This window comes from Triplophysa rosa, linkage group LG13 (assembly GCF_024868665.1).
Source record: "Triplophysa rosa linkage group LG13, Trosa_1v2, whole genome shotgun sequence".
NCBI lineage: Eukaryota > Metazoa > Chordata > Actinopteri > Cypriniformes > Nemacheilidae > Triplophysa > Triplophysa rosa.
The window spans coordinates 967,829-989,775 of NC_079902.1; the positions used below are offsets into that span (position 1 = coordinate 967,829).

Sequence of the window (21,947 nt, forward strand, 5' to 3'; positions counted from 1 at the left end):
TTATTTTTAATTTTGCTACTTTTTGTATATAATGTTCACTGAACTGAAGAAGAGCGTGGTCTTGTGGATCATCCACATTTATTTGGCACAGGTTAGGTAGATGCTCTTTAGAGTGTCTTTAAAAGGATCATCTGCCACAAAAAAATAAATTCTGTCATGAACTCACCCTCAAGTCGTTCGACAACCCTAGGACCTCCGTTTATCTTCGGAACACAGATTAAGATATTTTTGTTGAGTCCCGCGGGAGCTTTTATTGTGTAATTTCTAGGCACATTTCAATGTTTTTTACATGTATTGAGCACTGTTTTTCACCACAGTTATAAATGCACTTGATAAAATACCTAAAAAGTATTGAGAAGTATTCATAGGAACATTAGTACATAGATGGGTTGTTCTGAAATCATAGTCAATAAGAATAATTACATATAAGTAGGTTTATGATGATAATTTGATTATTTGAAGAAGAATTGATGATTTAATGACACAATCTGTACCTGTAACCAATGATTGTTCATATAAATGCACTTAATGTCACTTTATGCATGTTTAAAGCACATTTGAGCACAATGTAACAAGGTAAAATCCAGTGATGTTTTTAGAGGCCTAAAGTTTGAAGCCTGTTGTGTTCTCTCTAAAACCAGGGGATTTTCCACTGTCTACAAGTAACCATGATTACGCACGGACGCCACGCCGTCTCGTATGGAGACCATGGCTTGTTTGGTGGTCTCGTGTAGTAACCATTGTATGCAAATTATTTTAAAAATGATGTAATAACCAGCGTACCACCATTAGATACGTACCTTGTTACCTGGGACTTATTGGTGGCAGACAATTAACAATTGGTTAATAAAAATAAGAGATAACGAGAAAATACCTGATTGGTTTTGGAGAGGACCACCTTTCAGAAGTTTTACTATAACTGTAGACTGAAAACACTTGGTTTTTAGATGACTTTGAACATCTCACTTTGTTTGGCTCGAGCAAATAAAGTTAACTCCTCGACATCCGGACCTTCTCTGAGAGATTTTTTGAACTACAAGACTGAAATTTTTCCACAACACTTTCTGACTCCCCCAAAGACTGCAACGCAACCTCACGCTGCAGTCTATGGGGGACTGACATTCATGACATTATATTGTCTCAAAATATTGTCAGGAATCCTTAAGTGAATAGCGGAGAATTCGTGAGGAGCAGGATGAGGAATATTATCAGTCTTTGATAGCAGATCAAGCCAAAGTATGTATGGTAAACTTTAAAACAGACATCCTCTGATGACATTCTGTGTAATGTTTCTGTCTGCATTATAATTCAATGTCTGGTTTTGTCATTTGTTGTTTTAGGAACTTCAGAAGATGAATAGTGAAAAATCTCAGAATAGACGCAGAAAGGTCTAACAAAAGCATCACCATAGAGAAAATTGTTTTAGGGCATTAATTCAGAGTTGTCTGAGAAAATAAGCTAGTATAAACTTGGACAGACATGTATGTGTGCAAAACATCATACAAGAGTAGAGGTTTTCTTTATATTTTCCTATAGCATGTCTGGTAAATAATATACAGTGTGTGTATTGATAAATGATAAGGCTGTTGCAGAAGAACTGTGTTTCGTATTCCATGTTTTTGAGCTCTTTGGATAGTTAATAGAAGATAATTTAGGCAATAAGGGAAAGGAAGTGATTAAAAGTCCTGGTAATTTATTTTATTACGTGTTGTGATAGTGCTAAAAAATGTATTTTGTTTTGTTGTTTACTATTACAGTTTGATTTTTAAACTTACATCATTTTAGGCTATAGATGAGAGACGACTGCGAATGGCGAGTTTACCTGAACTAGCTCATGGTGTGCCACTAAAAGTAAAATATCCAAGTGGCTTGATGAGGACCAGGAAATTTATTTTAAGTGAATCAATTCAGGTTGGTAAGGTTTATTTTATTTTATAAGTTTTTTTGGCATGCGGTTTTCTGTGTTTAAATGTGAAATAGTCAAAACATACAGTATAGGCACTGTTTGACTTTGTTGGAGAGGTGGAGGACGCTACAGAATGGTTCCATATTCAGGAAGCCTTCTCACCACCACTTAGAAATGACCTATGTGGAAACATTTTTGAAAGAAACATCAGAGGGCCAACCACACTTTATGTCCAGTGGATTTCCTCTGAAGAGACAAAGGTAAATTTACAAAAAAAAAAAAATTTCAAATTTTTCTTAGCCTGTCATTTACTGTTTTATGTAATTTGTTTGGTTTATGCAGACCATTCCTACACCTGATGGCAATGACAACCATGATAAAGATGATTATGATTCTGGGACTGTCAGCCTATTGGATCAATCGAGCACCTCTTATGAACATCTGACATCATTATCCCCTCGATCAGAGCAGGAGAGAGCAGAGCAGGAGCAGGAAAAGACTGTCCAGAAGTATGAATTAAAATGTTATAGTACAAGTGTAAACCCATAGTTACCCTCTATACCTATATCACATTTGATATACTGTCATCATTTGTCATTTGCATTCATAATCATATTCTTTGTCATATTCTTTTCCAGCACCAACCTCCAAACAATACTGAGTTGCCTTTCAGCCAAGATAGATGATAGTAATCCCACTGGTAACCAGATCAATGTTGTAAGGGATTACAAAGGCAACACCCACAACATAATGCGAAGCACAATTCGGGCTTTTAGTCGGCGCCGATTTAACCCCGGAGCAAGACTGGACGTAATTTTTGTTGATGATACAAAAGCATCAGAGGGTGCTGTGGACGGTGGTGGTCCAACTAGAGAGTATCTCAGATTGCTCCTTACGGCTGTCCAACAGTCTAGCATATTTGAGGGCCCTGAAAATAGTAAGAGGTTGCGGCTTGACACTGAAGGTAAGCATTTGAACTAAAGGTTTAAAGGGTGTGCTCTTTAACTGAATACCAAAAGACATGTATTAAGCTCCGTCTTATTTTAAATGGGTTCATAACGTTAAATACAAAGTATTGTAGTATTAAATATTATGGTTATTTTCTTTACAGCTTTGCATAAAGGTCTCTACAGGCAGATATCACAAGTGATATCAGTTTGTATATTCATGGAGGAATGGGGCCACATTTCTTTTCAGAAAAGCTCTTTCTCCAGGTTTGTGGTAAACCCACTCCTCCTGCATCCTTGGATGAAGTAGATGATGAGACCTTTAAAGAAATGCTTTGCAAAGTAAGTATTTTTCTTAAACTGCAGTGAGCAAAATTTGGAAGTGCAGGGAGAGTACCCTTATTAAAACAATGTTTTTTTGTGTTGTAGATGCAACAGGACTGTTTGTATGTTATGTTTATGTTTTTTCAGATAAAAGAAGCTAAAACTGTTCCAGAAGCCAAAGCTGCCATTGAAATCGCAGAAGATTGCCTGTCCATTATTGGAGCCTTCAGATCCATTGGTACCCTTAAGCAGAGGGACATGCTGGTACAGTCAGCTGTTGAGTATTATGTTGATGGGAGATGCAATGTTGCACTGCAACAGTACGTAGTATCAACAACTTTCTTGTTCATTAAAACTGTTTTTATAACTTGTTCTCTGTAGATTATACATGTTTTTCCACAGGTTTCTTGATGGTTTTAACACACTTGACTTCTTCAAGAAATGCAGACACAGACAGATCTGTTCCGCACCATATTTGTTGAAGACAAAAAACCACTGAGATCATCAGACCTGACATCACTTTTTGGAGTAAACCTGTCAGATCAAGACACCTATAAAAGAGAACTAGAGACCAGGACCTTGTGCTTCTGGAGAGACTGGATCATTGATGTTGAAGGTATTTACAAATCTTTTTTTACATATTTTGTCTTGAAAAGTTGTATACACAGCTGCTGTATTCACAATTTATTTAAATAAGATTTAAAAAGTGCGAATTGCTTTTATGAAGTGATTTCTCCATAAGGTTAATGTAAATGACATTTCAAACAAATATTGATGGATATTTTATTTTTCATGCTTAGCTCTATCTCTGTTCCAAAATAAGAGTGCAGCTAGATGTCATTGCTTGTCTTAAATAACAGTATTTATACTAAATTAAATTTGAGATACTATTCCAAATTTTGCATTTTTGCTGTCAACACTGAACCATTGCATTTCTCAAAATATCACACGGTAGCATGGTTTTATCCTGATTGAACCACATTTTTAATGAGTTACATGAAGAATAATTTATTTACAACAGTTATTTACTGAAAAGGTGAAACATACCCACCACTAGACTTTCAGCCTGTTTGGAGTGACAAACAGTACAGTTGTTAACCTGAATATGTACCCGTGTTATAGATGGAGAATGTTCACCATTGACGTTGGAGAGTGTGCTGGAGTTTACGTCGGGATCTTCAGTCATTCCACCCCATGGCTTTCTGCAGCAGCCCAAAATCGAATTTCTCCATGACGCACCAGAGAAAATATTCCCAGAAGCAACACTTGCAACATTGTGTTTCAATTACCTATCCATTCCAATTATGAGTCATTCAAAACACACATGAGCAATGGCATACTGTGGGCTCCAACATTTGGCATAGCATAGTTCAACAGCAGCATTAAAGGAATTGTTAAACCATAAATGAAATCTACCTTATCATTTACTCACTTTCATGCCATCCTAGATGTACGTAACTTACTTTCCTCACGAAAAACAATTGGAGTAACATTAAATAAAATTCTAGCATTTCATAGCTTTGTGATATCCTCAAAAAATAAAACACAATTCAGTGGCATTACAAAGCTACGAACAGCCAGAAGTTTAGTTATTACTCCAATTGTGTTTAGCTGAAGAAGTCACGTACACCTAGGATGGCATGAGGGTGAGTAAATAAGGTAAATTTAATTTGGGTGGAGTTTAAATAAAAAGTTTGAAAAATATTATGGTTGTTTTTTGACAGCATGTTAGTTGTTCAGCGACAATGCATTTTATCCAGTCAAGTTCATACCACAGGAATTGTTTATTGCTAAAGCAGTAGCTAAAATAAAAACATGTGAACACATTAATAATTGATTCATAACTGTTTATTTTGTCCATCTTGCAACCAATTTTAACAGTGGCTATACTGACAATGTTTCACGAAAAGTTTAAAATGTTTAAGCATAAAAAAATTAATGAAATGCTTTTTCAGATGTTTCTGTGTCTGAGTTCCTGTTCAACGGTACAACATGTCTGTCTGATATGCACATATACAATTTACATTCCTGAAGTATTTTAACCTTTTTAAGAGAAAAGACTATGATTCACCAAGCATTTGTTTCACAGCAAGAACTGTGTCCATGTAGACAGATAAAGCTTCTGACAAAGGTACATCCGGGCTTGATAGTGTTGCCAGCTCTTCTTCAGTCAAGCCACGAGGCAGATCCAACTCAGGAACATGAACACCTTCTGCTGGTTGCCCTTGAAGGTCTTCCCTGACTTCATCAATGTCAATCTACAACAGTAACAACATGAATAAATTGTTTAGAAGATTAATTAAACAGTAATTTAAAAAAATGGTCAATACTTAAATTTCAATTTCTACTTTTTGATTTTCCATTGTATCAAACAATTTATCAGTGAATAAATAATATAAATGAAACAAATGGGCCATGCTTTTCCATAAAAGCAGTTAAACCGCTGCAAAATTACCCGATTTAAGTCATCCCTCTCACGATTTGACCAAAGCTGCAGAGGAGTTCTGTTGCCTTCAGATCTTAAACTGTGACAATTCCAGGCACTCCGAAATTCTTGTAGATGCCTCTGAATTTGAGGCATGTAAGACCAGTGCAAGGCAAACAAGTCCACATCCTGGTCCGGATTAAGCCATCCTTCATCTTCCAACCGACGAAAGGTAGTTTAGAAGAGGTCTGTTACTTGGTCAAAGACATCTCTCCACAGCCGCTCAATTCTCACATAAGAAAAACAAACTTCATTTTAAACCAGTTTGGCAAAGGAAAATGTAATTAATGTGGTTACAAGGCTACCTCTGGTTGTGTACACTTCTTCCTGTAATGTGTGAATGTCTGTTTATTCCTCTGGTTCGTGTCATGAAGCGGGCAACCATTATCTTCCCCCCTTATCAGAACGCACTCTAGAGGGAACACCATATACGTAGGTCTACAGCAGACAGGAAGCTTTGCAGCATTGTTTGAGCCTTGTTGTTTGTAGCAGCTTTTAAGTACACCACAAGCCGGGAATAGCCGTCAATTCCCCAATGGATAACAATTCTCCATCTGCAAATTAAAGCCTTTAAAGTTACTAATTTAAGAATACAACTATGAATACCCAATTTACTTAAAAATGACAAGCACACAAAAACTATATGAAATATGAAATTCATTGTACAACAATGAACATGCTTTTTACTATAGTCCAACAGTACATGAAAGTTTTTGAGCAATGGCTTACCTTCCTACACCACATATTCACTTATGTCAATAAAAGCATAACATGAAATCATGGCGTATCCTTTCAGATCTATCAGAATATGAGACTCTTACAACACAATTGGTAGCTGAGCGCATTAAACAAAGTTAAATAATAAAGGAAACTTTGTGACTGATGGGAATTTCCATTTGTAGACATGTGCAAAGAATTCTATTTAGGGGCCGGTTGCATAAACTGCTTCGACTAGTCTTCAAAGTTATTCATCCAATTTTTTCTTCAAGACTGGTCATAACTTTATGTCAGTAACCTAAAAAGGTAGATTGGTCTAATTAAAATCTAAAAAGTAAGACTTATAATTCCTAACTAATTGCTAGTCAGTGAGACTAGTTGTTGAGACACAGTCTTAATTTAGCAGCTAAATTTATACAACTGGCCCTATGTCTGTAAATTCAGATTCTGCGTTACCCTAGACATTACTAACCATTATTCATTCACTTTACCAAATAAATTATTAACACTTGCCGAATAAGTTTATGATTCCCGTCAATGTGCCACAAATAGTTGGGTGCCGGTACACTGTAACGTTGGCATCGAGACGTCCTAAGGCGTAACCTGCGCAGTTCCATTCCTTCAGGATCTACTCGTCTTAATGATGCTAAAACCCTGTTTTCTGCAACAGATTATAACAATATTCATGTGGGATGTTTTGTGCATACTGGGGTGGTTGAGCATCAACTGGCCTAATTCTTCTGTTAGAAAGAACTGCAGAGTGGTCCAGAGTGACATTGTAATTATTTACAACAGTGATGTGCATGTGGGATTGATGGGATGTTATCTGGCAGATGGGGGCCAATAAAACACAATTAAATCCTTTTGGAATACTGGCCAAAACGCACTTTTGATTTCAATATTCAGTATCAGTATACCGACATAAATTACATAAACACAAACTTTTATTCTGGATGCGATTAATCACAATTAATCATTTCACAGCCCTAATTGCAATACTTTAAATAGAAAATGTAAAAAGTAGAGCTAGAAATGCAACATGCTGTGCACCACCGGGGGTTTTCTGTAAGGATAAGTGTAAAAACATCCCTTACCTCTGCAGAGTGGACATGATGTGCGATGCATGGACCTTTAGATCAGAGGTTTGGCTTCTCAAACTGTGGGTCGCGCCCCTCAAGTGGGTAGCACAGGGGAATAAGGTGGTTCACGCAAGTCACTTGGCTGTTGTGGTGCATTACAGTTAAAACACTGAACATGGGCAGTATAAAACCTCTGGTTCATCCGTGCTGTAAATGTGCTGGTGTCACATCCGTGAAAGCACAATAGATGTCATTGTTACTTTTCTTAATAAACTTTTTGTCTAATGCACTGCAGTAGCCAAGTGACTTGTGTCATGACTTGAGAAGCCTACAAACAGCATTAGTTTATATAACTCATTACTCCATGACTTATTTTGAAAACCAAAGCACACCCACACATCAGCTCTGAGAGCTCCAAGCGTTCTTATATTGTTCGCCATGCACCTCCATTTACTTTTGGCCGTATGTATATGACATGATTTAAAAAATATATATCGATAGTAGAGATATCACTATCAATACACTATCGAAAAAAAAAATATTGCGATAGTTACATGTATCGATTTTTGCACCCCTAATAACAATATATATTTAATTTATGTTAATATTCATTTATATTATTATTTTGTTGTATAATAATTGTATTAAATAAACGACTTGTTCGACTTGTTGAATTTTGTTGTATGTTCATTTTATTAAATAAACAATGTTGAATGGGTCCTCCAAGCTAACACTGTTACATTGTGAAGACGTACCTGGACCGGACCAGAGCCATTGAGAGGAGTTCCAGGAAGTTATGTTTTCTCTTTAAATGCTTTATTTCTTTCATTTTTTATTCATTAAATGACTTACGTCTTGAAATGGGTTAAAATTTTACCTCAGTTGGTCTAATAAGCTTTCCTGTAGCTCAGCAATGTTGTGGGTTCGATCCCAGAGATTGCACATGCCTATGTATAAATGTATAGGATAAAGCAATGTAAGTCACTTTGGATAAAAGCGTCTGCCAAATGCATAAATATAAATATAAATGTAAATGTAATAACTAGTAACTTCCAGGAACTATTGAAAGCCTCCATGAACTCCTGTTAAAAAACTGTTCCATTGGAGTTGATGCGACACTCTCTCTCAATGGCTCTAGACCGGACCATATTCGTTGCCACGACGTACCAAATAACATTCCAGTGACGTAACTTTGTGATTCCCATATTTGTCGTGACATAACATTGAACATTGCTGGGACGTGTACTGCGTCCGAAATCGCATACTGTGACAGTACGTACTGAATTGGAATAAGTACCTACCTACAGGTGTCCTGAAATTTCATCTTACCGTCACATTGGGCAGTCGTGGCCTAATGGTTAGAGAGTCGGACTCGTGACCAGAAGGTTGCCGGTTCGATTCCCAGAGCCGGAGGGTAGCGACTGAGGTGCCCTTGAGCAAGGCACCTTACCCCTACTTGCTCCCCGGGCGCTGCAGTGATAGCTGCCCACTGCTCCGGGTGTACGTGTGGTCACCACTTGCTGTGCGTGTGTTCACTACTCTCTGGATGGGTTAAATGCAGAGGTCACATTTCGGGTATGGGTCACCATATCTGACTAATAGGTCACTTTCACATTGTCCTACCAGGCATGCGCACATCAATGTTACGTTGTTGTTTTGCACTATAAAATTATCCTATCTATTTATTTTATAATGCTACGGGAATCTGATAGTTTTTTATCGTTGTTAAATCATTCTAAATATTAATTTAATATTGGTAGTACAATTTGATAGGCTATTGCGCAGTAAATTAATCCGACATGTTTCTTTTATGCTGGTAGGATAATCAGACAGGGTATTTCTGCTGTAGACTTATTTTATGTGTTTATTTTAAGAGGGCAGGACTATCTGAAAGGGTATTTTGCATTGTAAAATCATCCTACCTGTTTATTTTGTCGATGTGGTTTAGATTATATTAAGTTGTGCCTTGCGGTAGGAAAATCTGACAGGGTAGGACAATTCGACAATTCCGTTTAAACAGTACGTTGTATATAGTATGAGTGGGAGTAGACATACTGCGTCCGCCATGTTTTATGGTCATTACGGTCATCTTTGACCTATGACGTATTAACAACAACCTACACGTGAACGTCTATAAAAACATCATTTAGTCAGGAGGAATTCATTTATTGGCACTTACATTAAAAACGGATGTCTGCCTTAAAGTTTTCCGCTATATTTATTTGATATACTTTTGAAATTTGACCGTTGCTCAGCTCCCGTGGCATCATGGGATAGAGAAGTGTCCATCCGATCCACACTTGTAAAGTTGTAGACCATTTTTTGCATCATGAGGTTTCGGACATACCATACATGACTCATACTCATTTTCGCCTACTATATAGTATGGAAGTAGGCGATTTCAGATGCAGCGGTGGTGATTACCTCATAGACATAAATGATCAAATCCAAAGGGAAGTCCAGCATAAAATGGTTGAAGGGGGAAATAGGAGAGAGGAAATGGGGATAACTCGGTTAAGGTTGGGACACTGTTTATTAAATAAAACATTTCAGTTGAGAGGGAAGCATGATACTGGTCTGTGAGAGGAATTTCAAAAAGAGGAATCACTGGAACATATTGTGTAAGATAAGATTTAATAAGTATGAAGCACAAAGAGAGGTGATGAGGAATTGGAAGAGAGAGGAAGGGGTTCAGGACTTCAAATTTAATAGGGAACAGATTAGAGGGAACAGATTAGAATGATTTTGAATTGAAAGGAAACAGGGGTTTATAATAGGATATGAAGAATAGAGTGAAGATATTTAAAGTATTAGTGTAGTGTTAGTGTTAATATGTAGCAGGACAGGTAGGGAGTGTATGTGTGAGAATGGGAGAGAACGAGGGAGGGTGGATGATGTGGGTGCTTCTCAATATGCCTCCTCGTTTCCTCGCTCATCCGTCCTCCATCCTATGACCCGGAAACCGACCGAGCTCAGCCATCTTTAAGGACGTCTCAATTCTCTAATTGCACTGGGAGGAGGCGAGGATCGAGCAGGCTTTCTGAGGAGTCATGAGCGAGGATACACACGTGTTTCCTTTGAGGAAGTGTTTTATCCACTAAACCTGGGGCATGTTCAAGCTTTTTTTTTTTTAATTTATATATATATATATATATATATATATATATATATTTACAATAATATGTATTTATAACATAACAGTAAGTAATATAAAATCGCAATTGTAATATCCATATATTAAAAACAGTTATAAAATAAAATAAAAAAATGACAATAGGGAACAACAACAAGAAAACTGAAACAATACAATCAACTTAAAAAGAGGAATTAAGAGCACTGTAGAGGTCTATAGTCTTGGCAGCTTTTCTACTTGCAAGTCCTTCAAGTGTTTCAAAATATATTTTCAATTGCAGTTTAAACTGGATAATATTTGGTTTCCTTTCAGACCATTTACATTTGTGGATGTAAAATTTTGCATATAAAATAATAAGATTTAAAATCAAAATATTGCTATTGGACATTTTACTATCTTATAGAAAAATATGACATCCTTTTTCTGTAGGGGCATGTTCAAGCTCAAACCGGTGCGCAAAGTTTTGCTACGGTTTCCGGGTTGAACGACACGTTTCCTCGAAACGGTTTGCAACGGTGTGCAACAGGGTTTGAGATACGTTTTCATTTGTTTGGTGGGCGTGTCAAGAATGCCGGCCAAATCATCAGCAACATGTATATAACCCACGCGGTGTTAAAGAGACAGCTCGCACAATCGGTCCAAGTAAAGTCGTTTAAATGTGTCCGCTGCAGCTCGGTATGCGCAACAATTGAAAATATTAGAAGAGATGTATTTTGCAATATTAAACACGTATTTATTCCGATTTCTTCAGGCTCTGAAAATTCTTCAAAAAGAACACAAAGAATGGCCTTCTCAGCCGTCATTTTTTGCTACGTTTTGTCGGGGCTGAACGCAGCCCTGACGTGCGCATTATTCTCCTCCCCCTGCACAACGTCACATCTTTAGATCATATTCAAACACGCATAAATGTGATAATTACGCGGGGTTTTTTTTTGTAAATGTATACCTATTTCAGACAGTATAGTTAATATTCATATAGTTAATATATTAATATAGTCAATATTTATGTATAACATATATTTGACATAGCCTACCTTAAATACATTTCGGACCTCTTTTAAGCATGTTTTTAACTTATTTTATTGTAGTGGGGATTATGAAATCTGCCTAAAGTATGTATTTAACTTTATTTTTTATATTTTCAATGTGCAATGTGTGCAGTCATCATTAATTGACGACGCTTTGAAGTGACGCTAAAGGGGGCGAGTATAGGCCATTTCACTTCTTTTAATTCCTCCTTCCTCGCTTCTTTTCCTTGTTCCCTTCCCTCGCATCCTGAAGGGGTGGAGCTACGACGCGAGGAAAGGAAACGAGGATGCACAAATAGAATTGAGAAGCACCCTTAGTCCGTGAACCTGTTCTGCGATTCACACTCCGGAACAGAGGGTGGCGGTAAGCACCAAGACGTTGGACATAGAAATAAATAACTATGCCGCATTAGCATCTGTTTCTATGGGCCGCTATACGTAGGTCGTCCGCCATGTTGGAACTGTGCGAGTCGGTCGGTTAACGCTCAAAATCAAGCTGACTGCGTATGATTATGAAAACATATTAATTGTTGCGTAAGCTCAAACATTATATCTGCTACACAAACACACGACAACAACGGAAGATTTCTCCCGTTTTTTACCCCATGACTGTGCAGCACAGTGCTTTTTTTCGTTTTTTACAAATACAATGCCAGGGGTAAACAGAGACAAATATTGCAAAGTTACAAAATTAGAAAAATATAATGTGAATGACACAACGTTACAGTTTTGAGGGCTTTTGGGTTGCTCCAGTCAAAGAGAGTATCTAGGTAGGACTTAAGATCTTTAAAAAACAAAGAAGTATGGCTTAGCACCTTGACATTTACACTTGTGTCAAAATAATTTACCAAGTAGAATAAAGAGGTTGATCAAAAAAATATTGATCTTTAACATTCTTGTCAAAACTATGACAACCAAATAAAATATCTTTGTATAACAAAAGATACAGCAATCATTCCAAAATAAAGAAGCATATGTACTGTACATTCCCAGAAAATATGAAAAATGGATTCTTCTTCAGAATCACAAAATGAACACAGTGAGTCAATATCTGGAAACATTCTTTTCAAATAAAGCTTGGTAAAATAGATGAAGTAATTTATAAGATATGTCCTTCACCTTGTTTCTTACTAAATATTTAGATAGCAGAGTCCACACTTGCACCATGTAATATCATCAAATTGGCCATTCTAATAGGACACAATATATGGGACAGAAACCAGCTCAGATTGAAATCATTTTCAATTTTTTGTTACGACCAGAAGAACTGGATAAAAACAGATATTCCCAATCATAGTATTAAAGGGATGCATTATAGAAAGAGAAAGTGAGGATCTGGCTGAATCTTTAAGAAATGTTATGACCCCATCAGGAATGGTGTCATTACGATTGCAAAATCTCGTGGAGTAACAGGTAAATTATACCTGTTTAGAAATTCAAAATCAGAATACAAATATCCATCAGGTCTGATTAATTGAAAAACCAAATTAACGTTATTATTGGCCCAATCTGGGAAAAACAAAGATTTGTTTTTATAAACAATATTACAATTATTCCAAATATAGTACCAATGTGGTCTCAAATTATGTTTATAAATTATGTGCCAAGCCAAAAGCATTTGTTTGTGAAAGTTTGAGAGCGCAGTGTTGTAACGAAGCACAGTGTTTTTATTTTTTATTGATGCTTGAACAAACATACAATGCAAATTACAAAATTACATAAGATTAAAAAAGGAAAAAAACTACAAACAGACAATGATTTGACAGCTTTTTTGTTCTTTGACAATTTGATTGAAATTAGGTATTTTTCAAATTCTTTCATGAAAACAAAAAAAGAGGGGTTTATATTTCAAGACTTTAGATTTATGAATGTGGAACTTAGCAAGTAACAAAATCAAGTTAATAACATAAAGTTCACCTTTCTTGGACTGATAGCGTAGTCAATAAAACCTAGTACCACATCCTTCCAACGTAACACACAATCATTACTTCATTCCTAATGTAGGAGCCATGTGAGGAGGTGGCTGTCACGTGTTGAAGGGAAAGGGGGAGTGTCATTAATTATGTCATGTTTAAACACCTGTGGTGGTATGTGTTTGGAAGGAACGATGGGGGGTGAGTGCGGGAGCACATATTTTTTGTTGACCGTATATTTATCGTAGCTACTTTTGTTCATAATGATAAATAAAAAGGAAGATGCAAGAGTTACGATGATTGACGAGTCACGAAGTTCCTCACTCAGCTCCTTAGCGGCTTTGGTATTATTTGTGCCGCTATACCTAATAAATCCTAAAACATCTTTCCAAAACATTTTAGTATAAGGACAATGCCAAAAGAGATGAACAACAGTTTCATCAGTGTCATCACAGAACGAGCAGTTGGAGGAAATAACTTTTTTATTTAAAAAGTGATTTGCAGGGTAACATTTAGGAATTATTTTAAAAGAGATTATTTAAAAGAGAAGCATCGCTTTTCCCAGCAGATGTTACCTCCTACATTATTCCAGTAAGAAAGTACAGGTGGTAAAGTAACAATATCCTGCTGGAACAGAGAACGGATTAACCTATCATTATTTTTATAAGAAGAAAAACACAATTTACCAACAGAAGTATTAACCAGACTCAGAGAGCGCAGCGCAGTGTTGGGGAATTCTTGTCAACTGTGAGTGACGTCACTGAACCGTGCCAAAATGGCGGCCACGTGCCTGGAGTGGTTGAATGTAGCGTCTAGTTATATATGTCTACGACGGTGGATGCCAACCAAACGGTTTTGACTAGAAAGGATACAGCTACCTCAAATGGGCATGCGCACCTAAATGCCGCATTATATTAGTCACGCTGAAAACAGTTGATAAATATTTTAATTAGTGTAAGGTTAGCTTTAGGGTTGGGGTAACGTTAGGTGAAGGCGTTAGCTAATGTATGTTAATTTATTGTAATTATATGGCGAGGTTTTGCACCACTTCCGGCCGTAGCCGTTTCCCTTCTAGCAACAAACCAAACAAGAAGAAGCTGACCAACGATTCCGGTCTAAAGTGATGTCAAGCATGACGTCACGTCGCGCGTAGAGTTCAGTTCAGCATGGCGCCGCTCTTGCTCCCGCTGAAGTGTGGCTTTAACATTCAAAGGCGCAAATTATCGTTGTTACTACAGCAGAGCAGCGGTTTTCATATACGGAGTTATCACGAGCACAGAGAGACGAATAAACACACACGACAGGTACTGTCCTAACACACTAAACACCACGCAAGGACAGAGGACGAAACTTATCTCACACATAAAGTTACTGTACACGAGTGTATATCTGTGGCGGTGTTTGTGACATGCAGGAAACTGTTGAATTACACTCGACTGGGCTCAGTTTACCTCAGATGTTTCTTCACACTAAGTTAGCATGTTTTGCTAATGTGGGAGGCGCTGCGTGTTTAGCGTGACTAATGACAAGTGTTGTTACTGATGTGTGAATGTCGCTCTTTATGTCTTCATCATCATACTTTAAAAAAGCCACTAATAAACAGACATCAGATCTTCTGTTTGTCATGCTGGTCGTGATCGTGACGAGTTCTGTGTGTGTCATGTTGCTGGTTTAACTATAACTCTGCTGTCATGTGACAGTAACACAGATAAAACACACTTTCACATGTGATCAGCAACAAACACCATGTCATTGTTATCACAAGAATGCTTTTCCCCAGCTGTGTGTGGTGTGTAATGTCTGAAGTTTGTGAGAGCTCTGTGAGGGTGTTTAGTCTTTCTGTTGTCATGTCATGATGACAAGCATTCAGAATGTCTTTGGCTCATAAAGGTCCTTGGTTTCTTTGACAGGCGTGTTACTGACAAGCCCACATCACATATCTCATTTTATTTGCTTGTGCAGTGGGAAGGTATGGAGTCATAGTAAAAGCTTAAAGCATTGAAACCGAAACGGATACACAGTCTTTAGTATAGAAATGTGGAAGACTTGTGTAAAACTATGGGAGTTAGAATTGTGTGTGAGTGTTTGTGGGACTGATCGTTTCATATGTGTCTCCTGTTTCAAGTCAAGTTTAAACCCAGCGTCAACATGGACCATCAGCAGAAGCCCAAACACACAGCGGATTCTGCAAGCGGTGAAAGTGAGCCACGTTCAGATCTTAAGCTAAGACATGATTCTGATGTCAGAAATGTTCAAGTAAATACTGAGCGGATGGCGTTGTGTTAGTGATTTGTGTTGGTGTCTGTGTGTGTGTGTGTGTGTGTGTTTCAGCATTCACAGGTTCCAGAGAGACCGTGCTGGCATGGAAATGCAGGAGGAGGACTGAGTGCAGATCCCAAAAATGTGGTGAGGACGTCTCTGGAATCTGCTGCTCTGTTTTCACCATCCTCCATAAACAAACACATACCTCAACATTTTCTCTTCAGAATGACAATAGTGTGATTTTATTGTACATCATTTTCCAGCGCACATTGTTTTCATGTCGTTAACCTTGAGCCTTGAGTATTATTCAGAAATGATGATAATCAACAATGAGTGTGTCATCTGTCTTTTCGAATACCCCTGAACATGGTTCACTTGACGAAAATAGTTTTCAAATATTTTAAAATAGCAGAGAAAAGGTACAGATGACACAATGTATGTTTTGTTGGCCTTTACCTTTAGAAGACAAGCTATGGTTCACACTGATTGATAGACAGAAACATAACAAATATTATAGTGACAGCCAGTGTCTACTGGATGTGGGTGTGGCCTTGTTTTTATATCCCGGTGGGGACTTAAACCTGAATACACACCAACTCACGAGGACTCGGGTCACAAAAAAAGCTTATAAATCATACAGAATGATATTTTTTGAAAATCTAAAAATGCAAAAAGGTTTCTATGATCTTTAGGGATAGGGGTTTGTATAGTATAAACATCTTTATGCCTATGGACTGTCCCCACAGAGATAATAAACCGTGTGCGTGTGTGCGTGCGTGCGTACGCGTGCGTTGCATGTTTGGGTTCTCGGACAGACAAACCCATCACAAATGTCTGTCTATAATATAATTTGTTTTAGTATAGGTTATATGGGTCACCCTTTATTTTAAGGTCCAATTCTCACTATTAACAAACCATTAACTACCACTTTTGCCTCAATTACTCCAAATTTTGTTGCTCATTAATTGTTAGTAAAGTAATTGTTAGGTTTAGGTTTTGGGTAGGATTAGGGATGTAGAGTATGGTCATGCAGAATATGTGCTTTATAAGTACTAATAAAGAGCCGATATGCTAATAAGAGGCATGTTAATAAGCAACTAGTTAATAGTGAGAATTGGTTCCTATACTGAAGTGTGACCGTTCTATGTGTTATGTATGTAGTGTTGAGAAATGAACATTTGATCATGTTTTTCATTTTAAACTTGCTGATATTAACATTCTGACTGTGTGTGTGTCACCAGCTGAAGGAAGTGAACACATCGAAGATTCTCGGAGCCATGTTGACGTATGTTTGGCCCAAGGATCGACCAGACCTCCGTGCTCGTGTGGTCATATCTCTGAGCCTGCTTGCCGGAGCCAAGGTGTGTGCGTGTGTGCGTGCGTGCGTGTGTGTGTTTATCAGAGCACTGCTGTGTTATTTCATGACGTGATGTCATTTTGCAGCTTCACGTCTGTGACTTCTGGAAAACAGCAGAAGAATATGAATGTGTTTTCTACACATGTGTAGAAACAGTCGTAGTGTTCTTAAACCTTTTTTTGTAGCACATTATTGGTTCTTTCTTTAATTGCTTTCACAGATTTACTTTTCGACACCTTTTCCTTCCATCAGCCAGTGTGATCGGTTTATTACATTCATTTCATCCTGACCAGTGATATATCTGTCACCAGTGTATCGTGTCTTGTGCAGTATAGTATTGGGGGCTGTTTTGGTGTGTTTGGTGATGAACAGTGCTTTATGTGCAGTGGTCTCTGGTGGATGTGTGCTGTTGTTAAGAGAGGTGCTGGCAGCTCCACAGATGAAGTCTCAATGCAGATCTCTGCTTTCATGTAGGGAATGTGGCTTTAGTGTCGCGATTGATCCTACGTTCACATCGTACAAATTAGTCATCACCTCGGCTCATAGAGTAAGACATTTTCGTGAGATCATCACTTTGTTTTGTGACATCTTACCCTAAAATAAAAAAGAAATGAGACTTTGCATAAAGAAAAAAGGCTAGTTTTTTGGTTGTGTGTGTTTTAATGGTACTAATTGGAATTAGGTGGTACAGAGTGCTTTTCAGGAATATACTGAAAAAGGAGGTCTGGGTTTTGAGACAAATTTGGCAATTTGATTCGTTTCTTATTTATATGGTTTCAATTCGATTCAATATAGATTAATATATTACACGGAATCCATATTTAAGTATATGCTGATAACTGTATACTCACTAACTGTATTAAAATACACATTCACGTTAATAGTAGAGCCCGCACCATTATGTTTTGAATTACTTTTACTTTGAGTAACCAAACATTGCTGTAAAAAATAAAAACATTGTAAATGTGCAACACTGAAATCATGAACAACTTGAAATTCATAAACAACTTGGAACATGTTTAAGAAATAAAACAGATTTCAAAATAATGGCGCCATCTTCTGGACGAGAGGCGAAATACAGATAATATTTTCTTTGGCACCTGCATTAAATGGAAAGTTCACAAAAGGGGCAAAATCTGTCTGGTTATAAACATTCTTCCAGATATCTTTCTCTGTGTTTATCAGAACAAAGACATTATACTGATTTGGAACAACTCAAAGGTGAGTAAATGATGACACATTTTTCATTTTTGGGTGAAGTCTCCCCTTTAAAGAGTACACAGGGCTCGACATTAACGCTTGTCCGGGACAAGTGAATGTTTTGTATGGGCAAGTGAGAGAGAATTTTACTTGCCCGACCGGACAAGTAACTTGAAAAAAAACAGTGCGACATATATGTAGAATAAGAAGAATATGTGCATTAGACTTGTTTGTGTGTGACAATAATCAATGCGCATCGCACTGAGTCCATGTAACTACATGCGGACGAGGAATCCTGTTATTTAAATGTGATCTGGCTGTTCTGCGTGTCTGAGTGAATTATGTGCACAGTTTAACATACAACACGAGTGATGGTCGAGGATTTGTCTGCGTCTGCACTGTATGAGGATGTGAACACATGAACTTCATCTCCAGTCAGAGTTGCTCTGAGAGAGTTTTAGTGTTTGAGTGAAGCTATCCGCAAACAAGCGTCTTCCGGAAGACCCGTCAAAATAAAAGTCCCGTTAAATTGAACACTCAGACAAAACATACTGTGGTGTACTATAGTATTTGCTATTGAAAATTGAAGTGCCCTTGTAGTGAATGGATAAACACTGTATACTATAGTAAAGTTCAAAAACACTATAGTATCTAAGAATTTTACTGCAGTTTACTATAGTATACTACAGTAATTTATGTGGACAAAAATACCACTATTGTATAGTTAAAAAGGAAAAACTCAGAACTTAGAAATATTAAAACAAATTTAGGTAATCTAAAAATGATACGGCCCTAATTTATCCATCTGTATGTAACATCAATGTCTTTTGTCAGTTATCTGCCTATTCATAATGAACTACACTTGCACATTTCTGCCTGTGCTACCAAACTTTAAACCTCTCTAGCACCAGTGCTATGTGCAAAAAAAGTTAACCTACAGCCTTAACACTAATAATAATTACTGCTTGCCTTTGGTTTATAGCAGTCACGGAGAGTAACGGCCTATAACCAAATTCAGGCGGCCAAAGCGGACACTAGTTAAAATGCTTAGAAGCAAACTTGACCAATCTAAATCCCAAACAATTATATTGATTATATTATATTATAATTCAAATGAAATATCATTTTTTTATCGTTGGACAAGTAGTTTTTGTACTCGGACAAGTGAATGACAAATTTACTACAACCACATGACAATGCTTAATGTCATAACATGACAAACCTGGTACATAACATGAGACCATGAAAATGACATTTCATGCAGTGTGTCATGTTGGCGTGTTTGAATGTCAGCAGTCTGCCAAGTTGTAAATCCGAAGGTGAATGAATAACAAAGTTATTGGCTTGGAAAAAGGAGAGTCGACTATGAATCACGCAAACGAGTCGTCCCTAGTCCGATTTGCGAACCGCCGCGGATTTATGTCACTACATATAGTCCCCGCCTACATTTTGCTAGGACTGCCTTTTGCAAGGACCTCACTCTTCTCCCCCAAACACTGTAGCTCATGAGCCTCATTTGCGGTAGACCAATCACAGCAGACTAGGCCATCTGACCAATCACATCAGACTAGGCCATCTGACCAATCACATCAGACCAGGCCATCTGACCAATCACATCAGACTAGGCCATCTGACCAATCACATCAGACTAGGCCATCTGACCAATCACATCAGACTAGGCCATCTGACCAATCACATCAGACTAGGCTAGCGGAAAGGAGGGGATTAGACAGATGAGTGGCGGAACGAATCATTTGAGAGTCAGTCAAGAAGGAATGTAAGAATAACTGCCTATTATTATAAAATAATAGTGTTTTTACATGTTCTATATACATAAACTTGTTGGACACTCCATAAACCTAAGTAGGACCTTAAAAATCCCTAGTTATGTACTCTTTAAGAATCGATTCAGGGATTTCCCAAATCGTTACCATCCGTTTCTTAAAATTGAATATGGATTAAAATAGAAGAGTCCATATTTTTTACCCAGCACTAATACAAGGTCAGAACGGAGTTGAAGTTTTTATTTTGAAATAAAGCTCGCAGAGGTCAGTATGAGTATGAAACACTGTCTGTGAGGGCATTCAGTCTCGCTCATCTGACGTCTTGATGTGTGGTGTGGTCAGTCTGTTGTCAAGTGAAATTAAAAGAGCTCTGTGAGTCACATGGGATGAATGAGGTGAAAAGAAATGAAAGTGAAATGGTGTTCAGCTAATGTTCTGCTGCGTGTTGGCACGGGCCAGCAGCTGTCCGCCAGCTTTTAATTACCTTTAATAACCATTTCAATTCCATTAGCGGATGCATGAAGCGGAGCGGTGGCTCTCTGCTGTTAATGTAGTGTCACGCCGCTTGCAGGAACTTATCAAAACATCAACCTTTCCCTTTTTTCCCTGTTTGTCCTCCAGATGACCAACGTGACGGTGCCCTTCATGTTTAAATATGCTGTGGATGGCCTGAACCAGATGTCGGGACACATGTTGAACCTGAGCGACGCGCCAAACACGGTGGCAACCATGGCAACGGCTGTTTTGATTGGCTGTAAGTGCTGCTCGCTCCTGTCTTGGCAGGTGTTTGACTTCATTTTGGGAAGCATGCTGCATATTAAGTGTCGTCTGACCTTTGCCTGAAAAGTTATCTGTCGATAACGCTATTACGGTCATTGTAATGTGTTGTGTCATGAAACTCTTAGAAGTGCGATTGCAGTTTAGAGTTTGTTTCATTTGCTCATCATATTGCAGACACTGACAACACGTTCCTGACTGAAAAACACTATGACCTTTTGGATTCACAGATGTTTTTACACGCCTCCGTGCATCAAAATGCACAGTGCAATAGGGTTGGGCCGATAGACAATGCTGATGGCTGATAGACATGACGATGTTGAGCCGGCAACGTGATTCCAACAAATGTGTCACTTTCCTCACGTGACTCTCGCTGATCTGTGCTGCAAATCGCGTTGTAGACGAATATGAATAAGGCTAAGAGGCATAAAACCTTGCACTGTACTGATCAGACTAGCTTGACTTTATAACTGTGTAGCTTGCGCTGTATAAAGAGGATGCGCAGTTTGCGCAGACCCGCCTGACTTTATAACTGTATAAAGAAGATGCGTGTCTGTGCAGCTAGCTCACTTTATAAGTATTTTAATGAATATAACATCAGAATAAGAATACAATCAAGCCTCACTTTGTAACTGTGACGCTCGCGCTGTACAGATGCTTAAATTGATATCTGCCCAGCTTGTGCTTTATAAAGATGTGTGTCTGCGCAGCTCCTGCCAGACGCACCTCACTTTAAAACGCCACATTGCCCAACCCTACAGTGCAACAAAATGTCAGTTGTGTGAAATGATGACGTTTTTAAGGTTATCTTAAGGTCCATGTAATTACCCAAAAAATGTACAGTAATAGTTTTTCATGATCATTTTCCATCTTTTCACTGAGCCCTCAAATTTGAACAGGCTTTTGTACGGCTGTGCCTGATCAGTTTAGTTATTTATTTATTGATTTATTACATAAGCTCAAGCATCAGGCCTTTGCACCCCATTGATGATTTGGCCGAACTGTTGAGTTTCAAAACCTGAAAGAGTCCTCCTG

At 37.9% G+C, this 21,947-nt stretch overlaps 1 protein-coding gene and 1 long non-coding RNA gene across 2 annotated transcripts in view; one reads left to right on the plus strand and one right to left on the minus strand.

The window, feature by feature from the left end:
• Positions 1-4,148: 4,148 nt before the first annotated feature.
• LOC130564006 (uncharacterized) lies at positions 4,149-6,355 on the minus strand. Its single transcript, XR_008964179.1, has 3 exons — positions 5,968-6,355; positions 5,633-5,891; positions 4,149-5,435 (listed from the first exon to the last, which is right to left on the minus strand). It is a non-coding gene; the product is annotated as an uncharacterized LOC130564006 (long non-coding RNA).
• A 7,956-nt stretch (positions 6,356-14,311) lies between these two features.
• Positions 14,312-21,947, plus strand: part of abcb7 (ATP-binding cassette, sub-family B (MDR/TAP), member 7) — a 33,131-nt gene continuing 25,495 nt past the window's right edge. Inside the window, exons 1-5 of the mRNA XM_057349650.1 lie at positions 14,312-14,836; positions 15,658-15,732; positions 15,864-15,938; positions 17,036-17,155; positions 20,757-20,889. Coding sequence (XP_057205633.1) covers positions 14,699-14,836; positions 15,658-15,732; positions 15,864-15,938; positions 17,036-17,155; positions 20,757-20,889 — 541 coding nt within the window. The 5' untranslated portion in view covers positions 14,312-14,698. The remainder of the gene's footprint in view (positions 14,837-15,657; positions 15,733-15,863; positions 15,939-17,035; positions 17,156-20,756; positions 20,890-21,947) is intronic.